Source organism: Cheilinus undulatus, linkage group 8, assembly GCF_018320785.1.
Source record: "Cheilinus undulatus linkage group 8, ASM1832078v1, whole genome shotgun sequence".
NCBI lineage: Eukaryota > Metazoa > Chordata > Actinopteri > Labriformes > Labridae > Cheilinus > Cheilinus undulatus.
In genome coordinates this window covers 10,987,896-11,003,593 of record NC_054872.1, presented here as the reverse complement: position 1 = coordinate 11,003,593, position 15,698 = coordinate 10,987,896, and the positions used below count along the sequence as shown (strand labels likewise).

The 15,698-nt window shown below is 37.8% G+C and overlaps 2 protein-coding genes across 2 annotated transcripts in view; one reads left to right on the top strand and one right to left on the bottom strand.

Moving 5' to 3' along the window:
• Positions 1 to 4,377: 4,377 nt before the first annotated feature.
• On the bottom strand, positions 4,378 to 8,034 carry tstd3 (thiosulfate sulfurtransferase like domain containing 3). Its single transcript, XM_041793873.1, has 4 exons — positions 7,767 to 8,034; positions 7,477 to 7,644; positions 5,243 to 5,402; positions 4,378 to 4,962 (listed from the first exon to the last, which is right to left on the bottom strand). Exons 1-4 carry the CDS (start codon positions 7,903 to 7,905, stop codon positions 4,905 to 4,907), a joined length of 525 nt encoding a protein of 174 aa, XP_041649807.1. The 5' UTR covers positions 7,906 to 8,034; the 3' UTR covers positions 4,378 to 4,904.
• A 259-nt stretch (positions 8,035 to 8,293) lies between these two features.
• Positions 8,294 to 15,698, top strand: part of usp45 (ubiquitin specific peptidase 45) — a 53,221-nt gene continuing 45,816 nt past the window's right edge. Inside the window, exons 1-5 of the mRNA XM_041793947.1 lie at positions 8,294 to 8,586; positions 10,673 to 10,783; positions 11,130 to 11,299; positions 13,221 to 13,321; positions 13,564 to 13,664. Coding sequence (XP_041649881.1) covers positions 10,681 to 10,783; positions 11,130 to 11,299; positions 13,221 to 13,321; positions 13,564 to 13,664 — 475 coding nt within the window. The 5' untranslated portion in view covers positions 8,294 to 8,586; positions 10,673 to 10,680. The remainder of the gene's footprint in view (positions 8,587 to 10,672; positions 10,784 to 11,129; positions 11,300 to 13,220; positions 13,322 to 13,563; positions 13,665 to 15,698) is intronic.

Genomic DNA, 15,698 nt, shown 5'->3' with positions numbered 1-15,698 from the left:
GGTGGCGGCAAACTGTGTTTGCTCTGGTTCTCTGCCGAAGGATGTGAGAAGTACCCACTAGTGGTCTGTGGTCTTCTCAGTTGTTCAGCTGTATCTGCACTCCTTGATGCCCAGTCCAGTTTCAGGTTTTATACTTCCCATAGCTCACCATGCCCCAGGTCTGCCAAAGACAGCCCAGTTCATGAACCAACACCTGTGGAATCTCGAACCTCTGCATCAACTCAAGCCTGACCTGCTGCTCAGATATCTGCCAGTAGCTTGTGAGAAGCAGAGATGAGCTGGGATAGTGAATGATGGCATCAGTGGAGGCTTCACCCATTAGTCTCTCTACAAAATACAGTGATCATGAATCTTTGCCCCTTAAATAGTAACCGTAGAGTGTTTTCCAAGGATAATGGAACATCCACCCCCTAAGTGTTCACCAGAGCACCGAGCAGTAGCTCGGCCAGCTAAGGGGCAAGCAGGCAGGGGCCACTCAGTCATAGCAGCCAGTAGGTGCAGCACTGATGTGATCTGCTCTGATGGGACGAGGGACTTTAATTGAATGCTGAGCAGAAGCTTGAGGGTGACCTGATGAGGCCACGGCTGCAGAGGAACAAAGAGCCCTGGCAAGATTTGACATAAATTAGTACTTATTAGTCTGGTCTGTTTTGAACGTATTAAACCGGGAGTAGGAAAAAAAAAAAGGAATTAACTCTTTCTGAGGGAAAATAAGGAGGCAGAGGAAAGGGAGGGGGTGCAAGTCTGGAGTTTACGGTTGACACAGCACAGTGATATGAGAAGAGAGAGCAGTGGTCAGGTCATTTCAGGGCAGCTCTTCATAGACACCTACAGGGTCAATTGATCAGGGGTTGGTTAATGCTGCTGTCTTTGAAATTTACTATGAACAAACCTGCAAGGTTTAACAGAAAAAAAGGTAACCAAAACATAAAAAATAGCCTGCCTGTAAATGTCTTCTTTTAAGCTGATTTAAAACACAAAATGCAGCTTTTGAAATGTTTTATCCGTGCGCTGTACCTCTGCTGATTTAAGCAAGTGTCTGTTTCTTCTCATTGACCTCACATCTTGCAGTGGTGTGGGACTTTTTGGAAGAGGTGGAATTGCATGTGAGCAATTTATAACAGCTTAGCAGGGTTTCTTTTTTTTTTGCAACCAAATAACATCCCTCATCATTGTGGTATTTTCTATGACAGTGTTCCTAGAGCCTTGCACCAATGCCAGCACAAACTCACCTACCAATGTTAATTACTCACTCCGATAAAAATGGCTGAGGAAATCAAAAGTTGGACAGGGCATGGATATGATTCATTGTATTTTATGTTTTCCTTATACAGTGGGTGCATCTAAAAAAAACTAGAACATTTATTTCCATAATACAACAGTGAAACTTTCATATATTATAGACTGACTCCACTTAAAATGAAATTTTTCAACTCTGTTGGCTTTAATTTTGACAACTTTGGGTTAAAGCTCATGTAGATACAAATATATACAGTGTTTTAAAAACATGATTAATATTCTGGATTTCTGTTGTTAATTCTGATCAATGTATCCATTCTGAAGTTTTGCTGTTTTACATTTAAAGTGGCTTTTGCTAAATTTTGGATTTTTGTACTTTCTGAATGTAAGTGTAAATGACTTCCTGTTTGAATATGGACCTGCTTTTATTCTGAAAGAAAGTAGGAAATTTAGGGTTCATTGAGGATTATGGCTTGAACCTAATTGTGAAAAAGGAGCGTGGAATGGACTGAAAGGGATAAAAAGGACAGTTAAGTAAAATGCTGATAGCTCATGGCGCAGATGACTTTTGACCTGTCCACTGAGCCGTCTGTGAGTTTATTTAAAGTGAAATGAGTCATGAAAGCAAATCCATGTCCTTATTTTATACCACTGTGGCTGCTGGGAGATCTTGCAGTGGCTTAACCAGTGAGTGCCAAAAGGGACAATTAGCTTGCACTTAAAAGCAAATAAAAGATTAATGCTCTAAATATGGACCTTAGTAAACCATGATGAATATGTTTATGCTGATGGTCCTCCTAAAATATCAGAAAATTACAAAAGATTCTAATATTTTTCTGTGGTAAAATGTCTCAGTTTCAACATCTAATATGTTCATTTGCAAATATATGGGTTTATGAGATTTGAAAATAATTGTATTTCTTTTTTATTTGTGTTTTACACAGCACCAAACTTTTCTGGAATTGGGGTTAAGAACATTAAAAACCCTGTAAAGTGAAAACCAAATTTTTGTCTTACACTCTAGATATGTTGGAATATGGTTGCTGTAAAATTGTAAAACACTGAGATCTACAGTGCTTAACAAATTTATTAGACCACCCTAACCCTAACCAAAGTAAGGTTTATGCCACAGCTGCCCTAAATTAACAGCATCGGTAAATACCAAAATCCTTTTTATATGTTTCTGCAATGGTTAATACACCAATATGTTGAAGCTCTTTAACCCAAATGATATTTTTAATGCTAGAATACAATTATTATTGTTATCCATGAATTTTCAAATGTACTGATTTACAAAAAAATGAAAAAATAGTAAAGCACATTATTATTTCTTGATTAATATGTCAAATTATAGTTATTTACTTGCATTCCAGAACAGAAAAATGAGTTTTAGTGGTTGAATGTTATGCTTGATTCATTTCTGACTTCTCAGAGAAGCCCAGTGAACCGGCTCAAATTTGGGTGAATTTAGTTTGAAATCCCTCATTCCTGTTCAAAATGGTAAAACGCTGAAAATGAAAGAGTCCGCATTAAAGCACTTCATGATGCTGGATGGTCTCTGAGACAAATATGACAGGTGGTCTAATAAATTTGTTAAGCACTGTACATGTGACTGAATTCTGGATTTAGGCCATTTCACCTCTTTCCTGGCTTGGCTTCATGTGGGCAGGGCCAAATATGTGGGTTCATGATGTCATGAGCCCACAGTAGGGAAGGCCCCCGCCCCTCTAACACTACAATATTGTGGAAGGAAGCAGTCACCTGGAGCAGGGACTTCTGGGATTATTTTGTGCAAAGGAATTCACTCTTGTACCATTCTATAATTTTCATGTTTTATTGCAAAGTTATAGTTTCGCATGTTTTGTTTATTGGTTCATGTTTTAAGGGGAAGATATTTTCCCAAGTATGACACCATGAGTTAGGGGTTAATGCTGCAGACTTCCCTGCCTGTATGTATCTTTATCTGTAGTTCAACATAAAAGATAGCTACTCATGCTTACTGCATGAGGACTTGTTAAACTCATTCAACTTATCTACGAGCCACTCCTCATCGCAGTTTGCCACAATCCAAAATTGCAGCAGTTCATCTCAGTACAGTCTGTTGGACTGTACTGAGCCACAGTGGTCTATGGATCATTTTAAGCATCATAGCAGAGATTTGAACAGACTTTGTCTCTTCTTCTAAGGTCAACAAAAGGTCAAGAGACAGGCTAATGGCCTGAGTGCTTTCCTCCATTCAGAATGTAACATTTCTAAAACCTGAGAGGATCATATTCCTCCTGAGTGGGCGTGGCTTCAGCTCATTTAACAGACACGCCCACACCATCCTGGAGCAGATTTTACTGCCTCATTTTTCATGATCTGAAGCTTAATTTTACGAACTTGGAGATGCTTTATTTGACTGAAATTTGACCTGGGGGTTCATAACACAGTGATCTATCATACGACAAACCTAAATACAGATTTATTTTTACTTTACAGGGTCTTCAATAAGTTTCACTTTTGAATTAAATTATGGTAATCTAATATTGTAAGATGTGCCTATATATAAGTGTAACCATAGGTTGCAATAAAAATAAAACTCAAGAACCTCTCTTTATACTTAAAGTATTTTTTAAGTAATCTTTTAAGCAGAAATAGCTTTATCATAGGTTAGATTTTTTACTAATGCAACTGGAAAGTCACTCAGGGATCAAACATGATATTGCTACAGTGTTTTTCAAGGCATCTTGTATAATTTCTAAATCTTGATGAAACTATTCAGGAGAAAATGTGCTGTTTGGACTTTAAGCTGAAGCTGTAAAAGGGGGAGTGAATGGTGAACAAGGTCCATGGCCATGATGAACATGATGTAAATGCATTCCTCTGACTTCAAAACAAACATATTCATTATCTTGGATGATGAAGGAACCTGTTAATGTTCCCTGGAGGGTTGGTGGCAAATTCATACTGGAACATGGGGGATATTAGACATGGCCCTCCAGTGCCATAGATCATCCTAGTCCCTGTGACTGTCACTTCAGGAAGCCACTCCATGCCTATTAGTATCACAAATCATGCAAAAAGATGGACCTGTCAGACACTTTAAGTTGTACAAGGAGGAATAAAGATATACAAAGCACAAAGCAAATATCACTGTTAATGAAAACCATATTTTAATGAATTATGTTGGCAGCAACTAACAGTCTCAGATATGTGTAACAAGACATTATTAATAAATATTTACAGTACATCAACTTGAAATGGTGAGTTTATTATGATGTGCAACGGAAGACTTCAATTAACTCACAGTCACACACACGCAAGTCTTCATTTGCATAGACAGTCTAGATGAACATAAGCACTTGATTTCTGTTTTTTTTTTAATTTGTAGTGAGGTTTAAAATAGTCACTGGCTACTTATTAGAAGTTGTAAAGGGTTAATCAGTAGTTCATTTTATCAGAGGACATAAATGTTGTGGAGTGCTGAGCCCTCTGATTTCAGTCTTTGGGATTCACAGTTTAAGAAAAATAACTTTAAATCACTGCTGCAGAAAACTAAATTAACTTTTTGAAAACCATTTACAAGACTCCTTGTTTGTAGCCTCACTTTGCACTCTGATTTCAGGAGAATTTCTTTGATAAAATGCTCTTCATAATCTTTTTTTTATATTCCATTCCCTGCCTCATTTATGTTGTTCATTTTTCACCCAGTCCTGCCATCCACCAGGGTAATGCTGAGCACTGAAATAAAAGAAGAAGAGAGGAAATAAATGAGCTGTTGCATTCACAGAGAAACATTACAATGCATTTGAGCTTGGCTTCACAAGTGCTAACACACAATAATGAGCAGCATTTAATAACTTTAATGTTAGTCTCTCTGGCTTTATTTTCTTTAGTATTCACTGGCAACAAAAATCCTAGTTGGAAATACATGATTACAACAGCTGACTAATTCACAGACTTAACAACAGAATGAAAAGTAATTATTTTGACAGATATATGGCTAGGAAACATGTCTCACGCATTGTATCCGAGGGAAGTGGCTGCGTCGAGTGCTTTCTTGCTTCTGACCCCTGCCAGACACGTGAATACAACGCTATCTGTCTGCTGGGGCATTTCACCGCCGTACTTTTCCTTGAACTCCTCTGGAACCAGCTGGAGTGCAGTATTCACCTGTCCCACTGCAGAGTCAAAGAAATACATAAAAGTCAGTTGCCAGCAGTACTAAAATATTTCAAAGTCCTTCTGGTTGAACTTCTTTTGATTATCAGATGAATGTTTTAACAGTTAGGAGGCATGGACTATTTTACAATTAACCCAGTTGTATGCAGATGTCATCTACAATAATTAATTCAAGATCTTTTTAAATTTTTTTTTAAGATTTATTTTTGGGATTTTCTTGCCTTTATTATGAGCGAGGAGAGCAACGGATAGATTTGTAAACAAGGATGAGAGAATGGGAAAGTAGCCACAAGCTGGGCCTGAACCCGGGCTGCCCATGTAAATAGGACGCAACCTAACCACTAGGCCATCTGCGCACCAAGATTTTTAAGTTTTGGCCGTAGAGCAAGCAATTTTGTAGTTAAAACACACATAGGTTTTAGAGGTTTTTCCCTGTATCAGTGATAATTTGCTCATCATACATAGACAACAGAGACTTAAAAGTTACACAGAAGTGTCGAGCGGGGGGGGGGGGGGGGGGGGGTAGTAAATAATTTCATTTAATCAAAATTTAATTTTCAAAATACTTTTACTTATGGACATTTTGGTGGAAGTATTGTACATCACTACATTTTAACAAAGACCAGATACTGAGTAAGAAACTGAGCACTACAGCCATCATGAGGAGGTCCAAGCTTTCTGCCATCGATATGAAACTGGCCAGGAGTTTGGCTTAGACAACACATGGCGGTAAGTGGCACATTGCTAGAGAAATGGTTCCAAATTTCATCCCTAAACAGCTGTTGCATTTAGGTTAAGCCACACCCAGAGGTGGAAACAGTACACAATTATTGTACTCAAATAAAAGTACAGTTACTTTGACTAAAAGTTACTTGAGTAGAAGTATTTAATTGAAAGTTTACTAAGTACTGAGGAGTACTACTGAGGAGTTGTGCAGTAAAATATGGTCTTTCCTTTGTAGCAAGAACAACAAGAAAAAGAGAATAGATCTCAAACCAAACCACGCCTCTATGATAAAGTAAAATACACAGCAAAATTGATGTTAATGAAACTCATATAGAGTTAAATTTAACACTTTAAAAGTGGTTATGTTGGTCCTCACTGTTAAATGTTTTACATTATGACAGAACTGAAGGTAGTCTTGAAAGTCTGTGGAAAGGTGGGTCTCCTCTGGCACTAACGCTAACCCAGTCGATAACTTCACTCATGGTGCAAAAGTGTCTCATATCAAAAACAACAACCCACCAGAAACATCAGCAAAAGAACCCCAGCAGGGATCACTGAACAACAGGAAACATCTCTGCAACAACTAAACACATCTAAACAGTCTGTCCAAGAGCACTTTTACCCACACAACCCCCTCAGATTTGAAATGGCAGTGGGTGAAGCTTAGATCTATGACTCTACAGAGTTGAACAGACGCTGGTTAATCAACATTATCAAATAACTTCAACACTGAAGACCACAATACTCAGAAAGGAGTTTAAATTACACTATGTGAGTTAAATTCAACTTCAAAATGTTCAACCCTGAGATATCAACACTCCAGTTTTTGCTGTATCCGACAGCTGTTTTGGGATGTGATGTGGAATCATTCCCTCTATGCTCCTTTGTAGTCAACAGGAGTGGAAAAAGTGTAAGAGAATTGTACTCCGGTAAAAGTACAGTTACTCTGGTTTAAACGTACTTAAGTAGAAGTTAAAAAAATATCAACATGTAAAAGTAAATTAAAAGTACAAGTACCCCAAAACAGTACTGAATTGCATTAATCTGAGTAAATGTAATTAGTTAATTTCGAGCCCTGGTCCCACCTTATATCTAATTGGTGATTCATATTCAGATCAGGAGTATCAGGGTATCAGGAGTATCTCACCCAGTACTTTGAGTAAACTTTGTATCAGCTTGTACTTGAGTAGTACTTTTACTTATACTTAAGCAAATTTCAACCAAAGTGTACTTTTACTTGGGTAAGATAGTGTTGTCAAGAGGGCTGTTGTAATAAATGGGTATGCCGTTAAATCCCTGCAAACCAATCAGGGATTTCCAGTCTATATCGGGTAGAGAAACACTCACAGGGCACGTTAATTGACCCGGGGATGAAGCCGTACTCTCTGAGCTCCCAGGGCTCCCTCACATCGATAACTACAGATTTCCGGCCAGCTAGCCGCTGCTTCAGCTCCTCATAGCTGACATCCGTGGTTGGTGTCCCCGAGCTGAACCTGCGGACCAATAACTCTGTAGCTGGAAGCGAAACAAAAACAATACGAACAATTTAAAAAGTGGTAATGACTGATACGCCATGGAGCCAGGCCCTGATAAGCTGTCATGTAATTAACGTTACTACGTTTCATTACGAAACTCACTCTTGCAACCGGGTGGAGTGTTGACAGTGCTGGACACAAAGCTTCGTCCTCTCGGGACGGAAGCCCCAGGAAGGACGGTACTCTTCCATACCAGCCGCGGGACAACCCCTGCAAACCTCCAACACCGTCTCAGAGCCATTTTTGATAAGTTACACCTTGAGTCGGCACTTCGTCGACATAAACCTGTAATTACGCACCAATACAGCGTGACACAACAATTAAAGTCACACTGTTCACGCTCACAGCACCAACAACGACATGCGCTTGCGCAGATGTACGGGTGGCATGAAGGACTAAAATACTATCCTCTGATTTCTTGCCAAACTCTCTTAAATGTTCCAAAAACTATTTACCACCAACATAAAGTCATTTTTAGGAAAAGTTAATTGATCACCCATGATCCCCATATGTATCCTACATCAGAAACTGTCATCTAACGCCTCAGAAATTTGAAGCTCTGTCCGTTTGTTAGATTTTCTATGGTACCCGAATGCAGCACCAGGCCAATTTGTGTTGCCGTAGTGCGTCACATGTTGACGAGTTGTGCTAGCTGATGCTACTGAGACCCTGACAACATTTAGAAAGTCAAGGCGAAACAGAGATACTTTTTTAAAGTACTGTTTTGTTGACATATGAGCGTTTAGGTTTGCGTTGAAATGCCTTAATGTCTACTTGCGTAGTTGAATATCACTGCTGTTATTTTACATGTTTATTCTGACAGGCTAACGTAGCTAGCCTATTTGCTAGCCAGGAAGAGTTATCATCTGACTGTTGGCCTCAGGTTAGCTAACATAGTCGATATAGGAGCTTTAATAAAGAGGTAAGTTATGCTCTTATTTCATATTGAACTGTTAAAAGCGTTGTTTTGTTTTATGGTTATTTCGATTAGTGACGTAGATACCTTTTGGGCTAACATTTATGTGCTGTCGAAGCTAACTGAGGCTTATAAACAGTGTTCGTGGTGAAAACATTTTTTTAAACGTCGTAACAACTTCCCTATCAACATCCGTCAAACCATGAAATTGATTTTCAGTTACATATGTTGTCAGATGTCAGTGTATGATTGAACGTTGGCTAAGGACTCAAACTGCTTATCTAACTAGAGCATGGACTGGACCACAGACAGTAACTTTCAACTGCAGGGATGCCTTTAGTGTAGTTGTGTACTGGTAAACCATGAAGTACAAAATATTTAATGAACAAAACCCAATGCAGTAAAGTATTACCTCAAATCTACGACCAGTATTGTCATGTTTGGCCAGGTATAAGAAGTGATTTACTTGGTATGAATTCATCTGAGCAGGTCCCAATGAGAAAACTGATGGTGTAGTAGTATAACTAAATGTTAATCAGTTCTTGTTAATATCACTTAAAGGCTGTTATTGCAAGCTTTGGTATGTTCAGGTTGTTTTTTCTGTAATCTAAAAAACCACTACAACTGCCTTTAAAAATCCTTCATCATAGGTTCCATTTTGGAACAATATTTTACACAATGTTATTGGTATGATATTGATATCTGCAGATATGGCCATGTCTGACAATATTTACATCCAATGTATCTGCTGTAAACATGGATATGTGTATGAATAAGTTTGTGGATTTTAAGGCCTGACCAGCAGATCTGTGGAGCTATCATTGTTGCAAGAGTATTGGCAAATGCGTACAAAGATCTGTGCACAAATCCACAAATGTGTGTACAGATCTGCACATCCATGTAAAGATTTGTAAATGTGTGCTAAGTTTTGCAAATTTGTACAAAGATCCACAAATGCGTGCACTAATCTGCAAATATGTAGACCAATTTGTAATTGTGGGCTTAGTTCATTCATGTTTAGTCATTTATCCTAATTCCTCAAGCTTTTATGAGCTTTTTTAGGACTTAAGTTTGTTTCTTTGTCCATCATTTTACTTTAACGTGTTTAAGGGGTGGAGTTTTAGACCTAATCTGTTTATTTGTATTGATATTAGTATCGGCTGAAACCAGTGTATAAATATCAGCATAAAATTCAATATTGTGCATCCCCGTAAGAATATGTACAGAGGTCCAGCAAGTTGTAGGAACAAAAATGCAACTTAAATCTGAGACATTAAACAATTCAGAACTAAAAACATATGAAAAATGGAATTAATTAAATATGAAATAGCCATGTGAGAAGATATATAATCCTACATAGCCTCTATAGAGTAGTAGTTATTCACTAACATCGCACTCAAAATGAGTTGTATCAAGTCCATATGTGCTTGAAAGGAAAGATTATTCAAATGTGTAGGGATGAATATTAATTTATATATCATTATGGATGGCTATGTACTGTTTATGTACTGTGTGAATGTGAGGATGAGATTTATTGATTAAATGCCTCTCATGAATTTTATTATTATATATTCTGTGCAGGATAAAGAGGTTATTTAAAGGAAATTAAATAACAGTACATTTAATGGAGATACACCAATTGTAAAAATAAGAGTCAATACCTGTGTTAAAAATAATAATTTAACCGATACCCGTGCCCGTCCTGATAGGTTTTTTTTTTTTCCATATTTCTGTTGTAGCATTCCTAGTATGTCCACATTTCTGTCACATTGACCATGTAATCAGATCAGCAGGTCACTGCTTTTGCTGCTTGTAACAGAAATGTATTTTTAATTCAACAGATAGATATACCAGATGCCAGCAGGTTATAACAGATAACCTCTGATACCTGAAATCTGTTCATTCCACATAATTGGTTGTATGTTTATAAACAGAGCTTATATTGATTGATAATCATGTTCTTCTGATGATTCTGTACATCCTTAACATTTAGTGTGTGCACAATTTGAAATGTATGCCAAAACACTGTTTTGATGAGTGTTGTTAAATTTTGTGTAATAAAACCATTTTTGGCCTCTGTCTTCTCATCAAGAGCTCCAGATGCGGCTAAAGGACCCCTTCTCCTTGAAAGCCGCCGATATGACTAAGCGGACAAATAAACCGAGGAAACCTCGAGATGAGGAGTCATCAGATGAAGTCAGTGGTAAGTTACTGAAGCAAAACTGATTGAAGAAATGCTTTTATTAACAATACATTACATGATTTACAAAAGAAATGCAGACATTGAAAGTGATCGGTTTTAAATCCCATTTTTTTTGTTCTTGATGGGGTATAAAACAAACTGTGTGTAAATGAAGTCTCCTGACATTCATATAATATTCAGCGCATTAATGACTTGTGTGTTGGGATATCCCACCCACCTTGTATGGATTTACAGTTGGTGCTGTGTACCTTGTTCATCCCTTCAAAAAGACAAAGACAAAGATTTTTGCCTACAAGTAATGGGAAGGTGCATTTCTGATATCTCTGTGTTGTATTTTTTTCAATAGGGTTGACTTGCCAGCATGTGAGTAAGGCAGTGGACCTGAATTCGGTGAAGAAATCAGTTTTGTCCAACATGTGGCTCATGTGCTCTGACTGCCTAAAGGAGAGGACCATGATAGATGGAGAGCCAGCAGGATCTAATGACATCCTAGTGTGCTTGAAGTGTGGTTTTCAGGTAATATTCTTCTTTATACGTAAAGATTTAAACAGGGCAAATATAGGATAGAGATACAGATCATGTAGTAAACAAGATGCATTTATTGTTATTATTATGTTAATTATTACATTAGACATTGCAAAGACACTAATGATTGAGTGCCTTCTTGTTTCATTTATTTGATTTTGGAATTAATTCAAGATTTTCTTTCATAGTTAATTCTTTAGGCATATTTTTTAAACAAAATGACCCAGCTGATGTGACTTTAATGTGTTGTTTTGACTGATGTGTTCTGTTTGTGTTTATGTCTATGCATACCTGTGCATCTTTGTGTGTGAGACAAAGACTTAACATTGTGAGGATTAAGTATGATAATGCTATTTTTTAATGTTATCAGTTAGTTCATTTTAAAGTGATACTTTATACTTACTGTATAGATACAAAAAAAGGCATAAAGGCATTTTTTCAGTTGCTCTATAAAGTCCATACATCCCTATTGAAATTCCAAATTTTTGTGATGTAGAATAATACCAAGATACATTCTTTCATGTTTTTTTTTATCTCCCTTTAATGTATCATGTACAATTACATAGAAAAACAACCAAAATCTTTACGGGATGATAAATAAAGAATAGAAAAAAAACCTGGTTACATACATGTGCACACTCTGGCCAAATAATTAATTAAAACATGTTTGATTTTACTACAGCATTCATAACTTTTTGGGTCGAAGTCTGTCAGCATAACCATTCTAGACAAGGTAAAATGTGCCAAATATTCTGTGAAAATTTACTCAAAATCTGGCGTATTTCAGGGCATTTCCTGTGCACAGCCATCTTGAGGTCACCCTACAGATTTTTAGCAGGATTCAGGTCTGGTGTCTGGTTGGGCCATCCCAAAACTTTTATCTTCTTCTGGTTTAGACATTCTTTTGTGGATTTGATGTATGCTTTTGGTTGTTCTCGTGCTGAAATGGGAAATTCCTTGTCATCTTAAGTTTTTTATGATCTACCTGAAGGTTTCATCCAAAAAAATACTGGTATTTGAAACTATCTATAATTCCCTACAACTTAACTAAAACCCCAGTTCCAGCTGAAGAACAAAAGGCCGAAAGCAAAAGCATGACACAGCCTCCACCATGCTTTGCTGTGGGCATGATGTTTTTTTTAATACTCTTCATATAGAAGACATATAACCACTGATAACCTTTTCTGATCATGACTTCGCCCAGAGAAATTTTTCTGGAATATGTGTGAAGTCTCCCAAATATGTGTGTGGAAATATACGTTTTGGTCTGATGAGGCCAGTGTGAAACTTTTTGACCAGCATTCCTAAAGGTATTACTGACATAAGAACAACACTGTTATCATTAAATACCACCATGTCCGCAGTGAAGCAAGGTGGGAGCAGCATTATGCTGTGGGGCTGATTTTCTTCAGCTCTCTATTAAGTTGGAGAGAATTGTGAAAAGTTTTTTTTTCTCATATGCTAATCTCAAAATACTCCAAGAAAGCCTAATTTGCATACTACAATAGGAAATACTACTGACATTTATTTTCTTAGTTGTAACATTTTCATCTTATTAATGGTACAAAACATGCACATAACTACTTTTTTAAAATTAATTTCTCCTAAAAGATTGTGGTTGTTTTCTATCTGAACTAATTTTTTATAGAATGTTTTAAAGGTGGAAAATGTTATAAAATAATGTATCTCAGCATTATTTTTCACAAACGTGCCGAATTTAGCAAAGCTTTGTAGACATTTTCGAGCCACAGTAGCTGTTCCACACAGCTGTTCCATGTGAGTTTTTTGAAGAAGAATGTGCCATGGTCTTTAAACATTGAGTTTTTTGCTGCAGGCCTGAATGTGAGTTTTATATCTTCTTTAAAAAGTCTTAACTTTTCAAATTCATTAAATAAAATAAACCATTTTGCAGGGTTGTAACCAGTCAGGGATTCAGCACGCTGTCAAGCACCACCAAGCTTTTCATCAAGAGTGTCACTGCATCACCATCAGCTTAAGCACATGGAAAGCCTGGTGAGAAACCCAACGACTCTGTGTGCATGTTTGTGTGTCTTTTCTAAGAGATGAGTGCCAAATGTTTTCTTTTAACCCCATTATTGTATTTGATTGTGGTTATAAAATGTTTCCCACTCAAGCTAAGTAATTCTGTTTTCTGAAAAGCGGTTAATTTCAACCTAAGTTTCTTGAGATTTGTGAAATTCTCAGAAATTCGAGCAGTTCTGTGTGTATATAAATGACCCTTTTTATTGTGACAGGTGTTTTGAATGTAATGAGGAGCTTTCCATTCACTGCAACAAGAAGGCTTTGGCTCAGACTCTGGACTTTTTACAAAAGCACGCTGTCAAGGCTATGTCAGGTAAGGGTTTTTTGGAAAGTCTCAGGAGATTTGGCACGGTTCTGATGTTAATGAAAAGCTTAAATGAGACACACACACACACACACACACACACACACACTTTCTTCAGCAATTCAAGCAAGGTTGGAAAAGTTCAGTTAGAGACTTTAACAATCCTGCCGTAAGTAGAAAATGTTAGACATGGACAAAAGCAACTTGTAATGATAGCCAGGCATTCATAGTTAATATTTCTGTTTAAGAAAATCAGCTCTGGTCAGCTTCAGACATGGAAATGTGCTCTGTTTTGCCGTGTCTGCTCTAAGCCTGTAAGAGGCTAACAAGACAATAAAGCATGGCTGTATACCAAAATGAACTGTAACCAGATGCATAATTGCTGTACAAAATGCCTGTAATACAAATGAATTGACTTACCTGTTCAAATAGACCCAAATCTGCCACTGTCCTGCTACCTATCAGGTATTGACTGCAGTACACCTGCTCCCCCTGGTGGAAAAGATCATCTCATTTTAAAGTACTATCCCAAGTGTAGAGAGCCTTTTTGATGGATATTGGAGAGAAAATGTGTGCCTCCATGTATGTATGTCTTAAGCAAAGAATTTTGCTATTATTTTTTTTAAGCTTAGTGAGATTGCTTTACTAACCTAACCTAAGGGTCATGAACATAACAGAAAAACATTATTGATGCCAAAAACAGTGTAGCTGCAATAAAAAATGATATGAATATTGTATCAGATCAAAAATGAATACACGTAATACACAGTTTTTGTTGGAGTAACTCAAAGCCAATATTTTATTGTTGACGCATTCATTCGTCTGTCCTGTCACCTTCACCCAGACCACCTGACCCCCTTAACAAGTCACTGACCCGTACAGATATTAACACCCAGCCCCCTTTTTGTACTTACACGCTTATACACCTTCTGTTCCTGCTTCTGTGCACCTCACCGTTGCGTGATGGCATGCTAAGAGGCCTCTAACCGGACTGTAGCTCATCATGGTGGTGGGTATCATCACTTTCAGTCTCACCGGCTGCCTCAACTTGGCCCAGTTGCCAGTGGCCAAAAGCCGGTTGCCCAGGCCAAATAGGACTGGTCCCCTATCAGTCTCTAAGCCACGGCTTCAGAGTTGCAGGATTGATGCTGCAGCATTCCCCCCACCCTCGCCCCCACCCTGCACATCGCATGACTGCACACATTAGAGGAATTAGGCGCTTGAGCGATGCTTCCCGGCTGGGTTCCCTAAAGAACAAGAGCAGCTGCGTGGGGTTCAGCCATTGCTCTGTCATTCTTTGTCTCTGCATTGCTATCTGTTTCTGTCCCTTGCTTTCCTCTGTCAAGCTGCTCTATGTCTCACCACCTCTGGGCCTGTGTGCTGCACTAGTGGGAGCCAGGGTCCTCAACAAGTCAGAGCGACTGGATCCTAACAGCTGGAGCTCACTAACTCTCAGTGGACAAACATACTCAAAGACACACATGCACACAAAATATGGAAAATGATTGACAAGAGTAAATAGTCTCTGCACTCTATAGTATTTCTTTGTTGGCTGTTACAAATGACGTTAAGTTTCAGTAATAAAATTTGTTGTATTATCATAACACAATGGATTCTCTGCAACAGAGAGCACAAGCTCTCCCTGAAACAGAATCTGAATAACTTTTATTTGCCAAGTACATTACATACCTGAGGATTTTTCAGATTCTTTCTTTAAAATGTGTTTTTAGCGAACATATATACTTTGTTATACTCTGCTTCATCCAGGCACACATTGTATTAGGTACAAACAGCACCTCACAGAGTACAGGGAGTGAACAAACGTGGTTAGAAATTAGATTCACTGTACAGTTGGATGACTCGTGTACGTTTCTCCAAGTAGTCTCAGTCTTTTATATTTTGTCATTGGTATTTATTGTTTGATTTGTCTATTTTAATCATCCAGTTTGCATATTCACAGTTATATCGCAGTCCTATGAGAGTTAAGTAGGCAAAAGAGATTAAGGATAAAAATGAAGTGATTTGTATTGGTTTAAGAGAGGA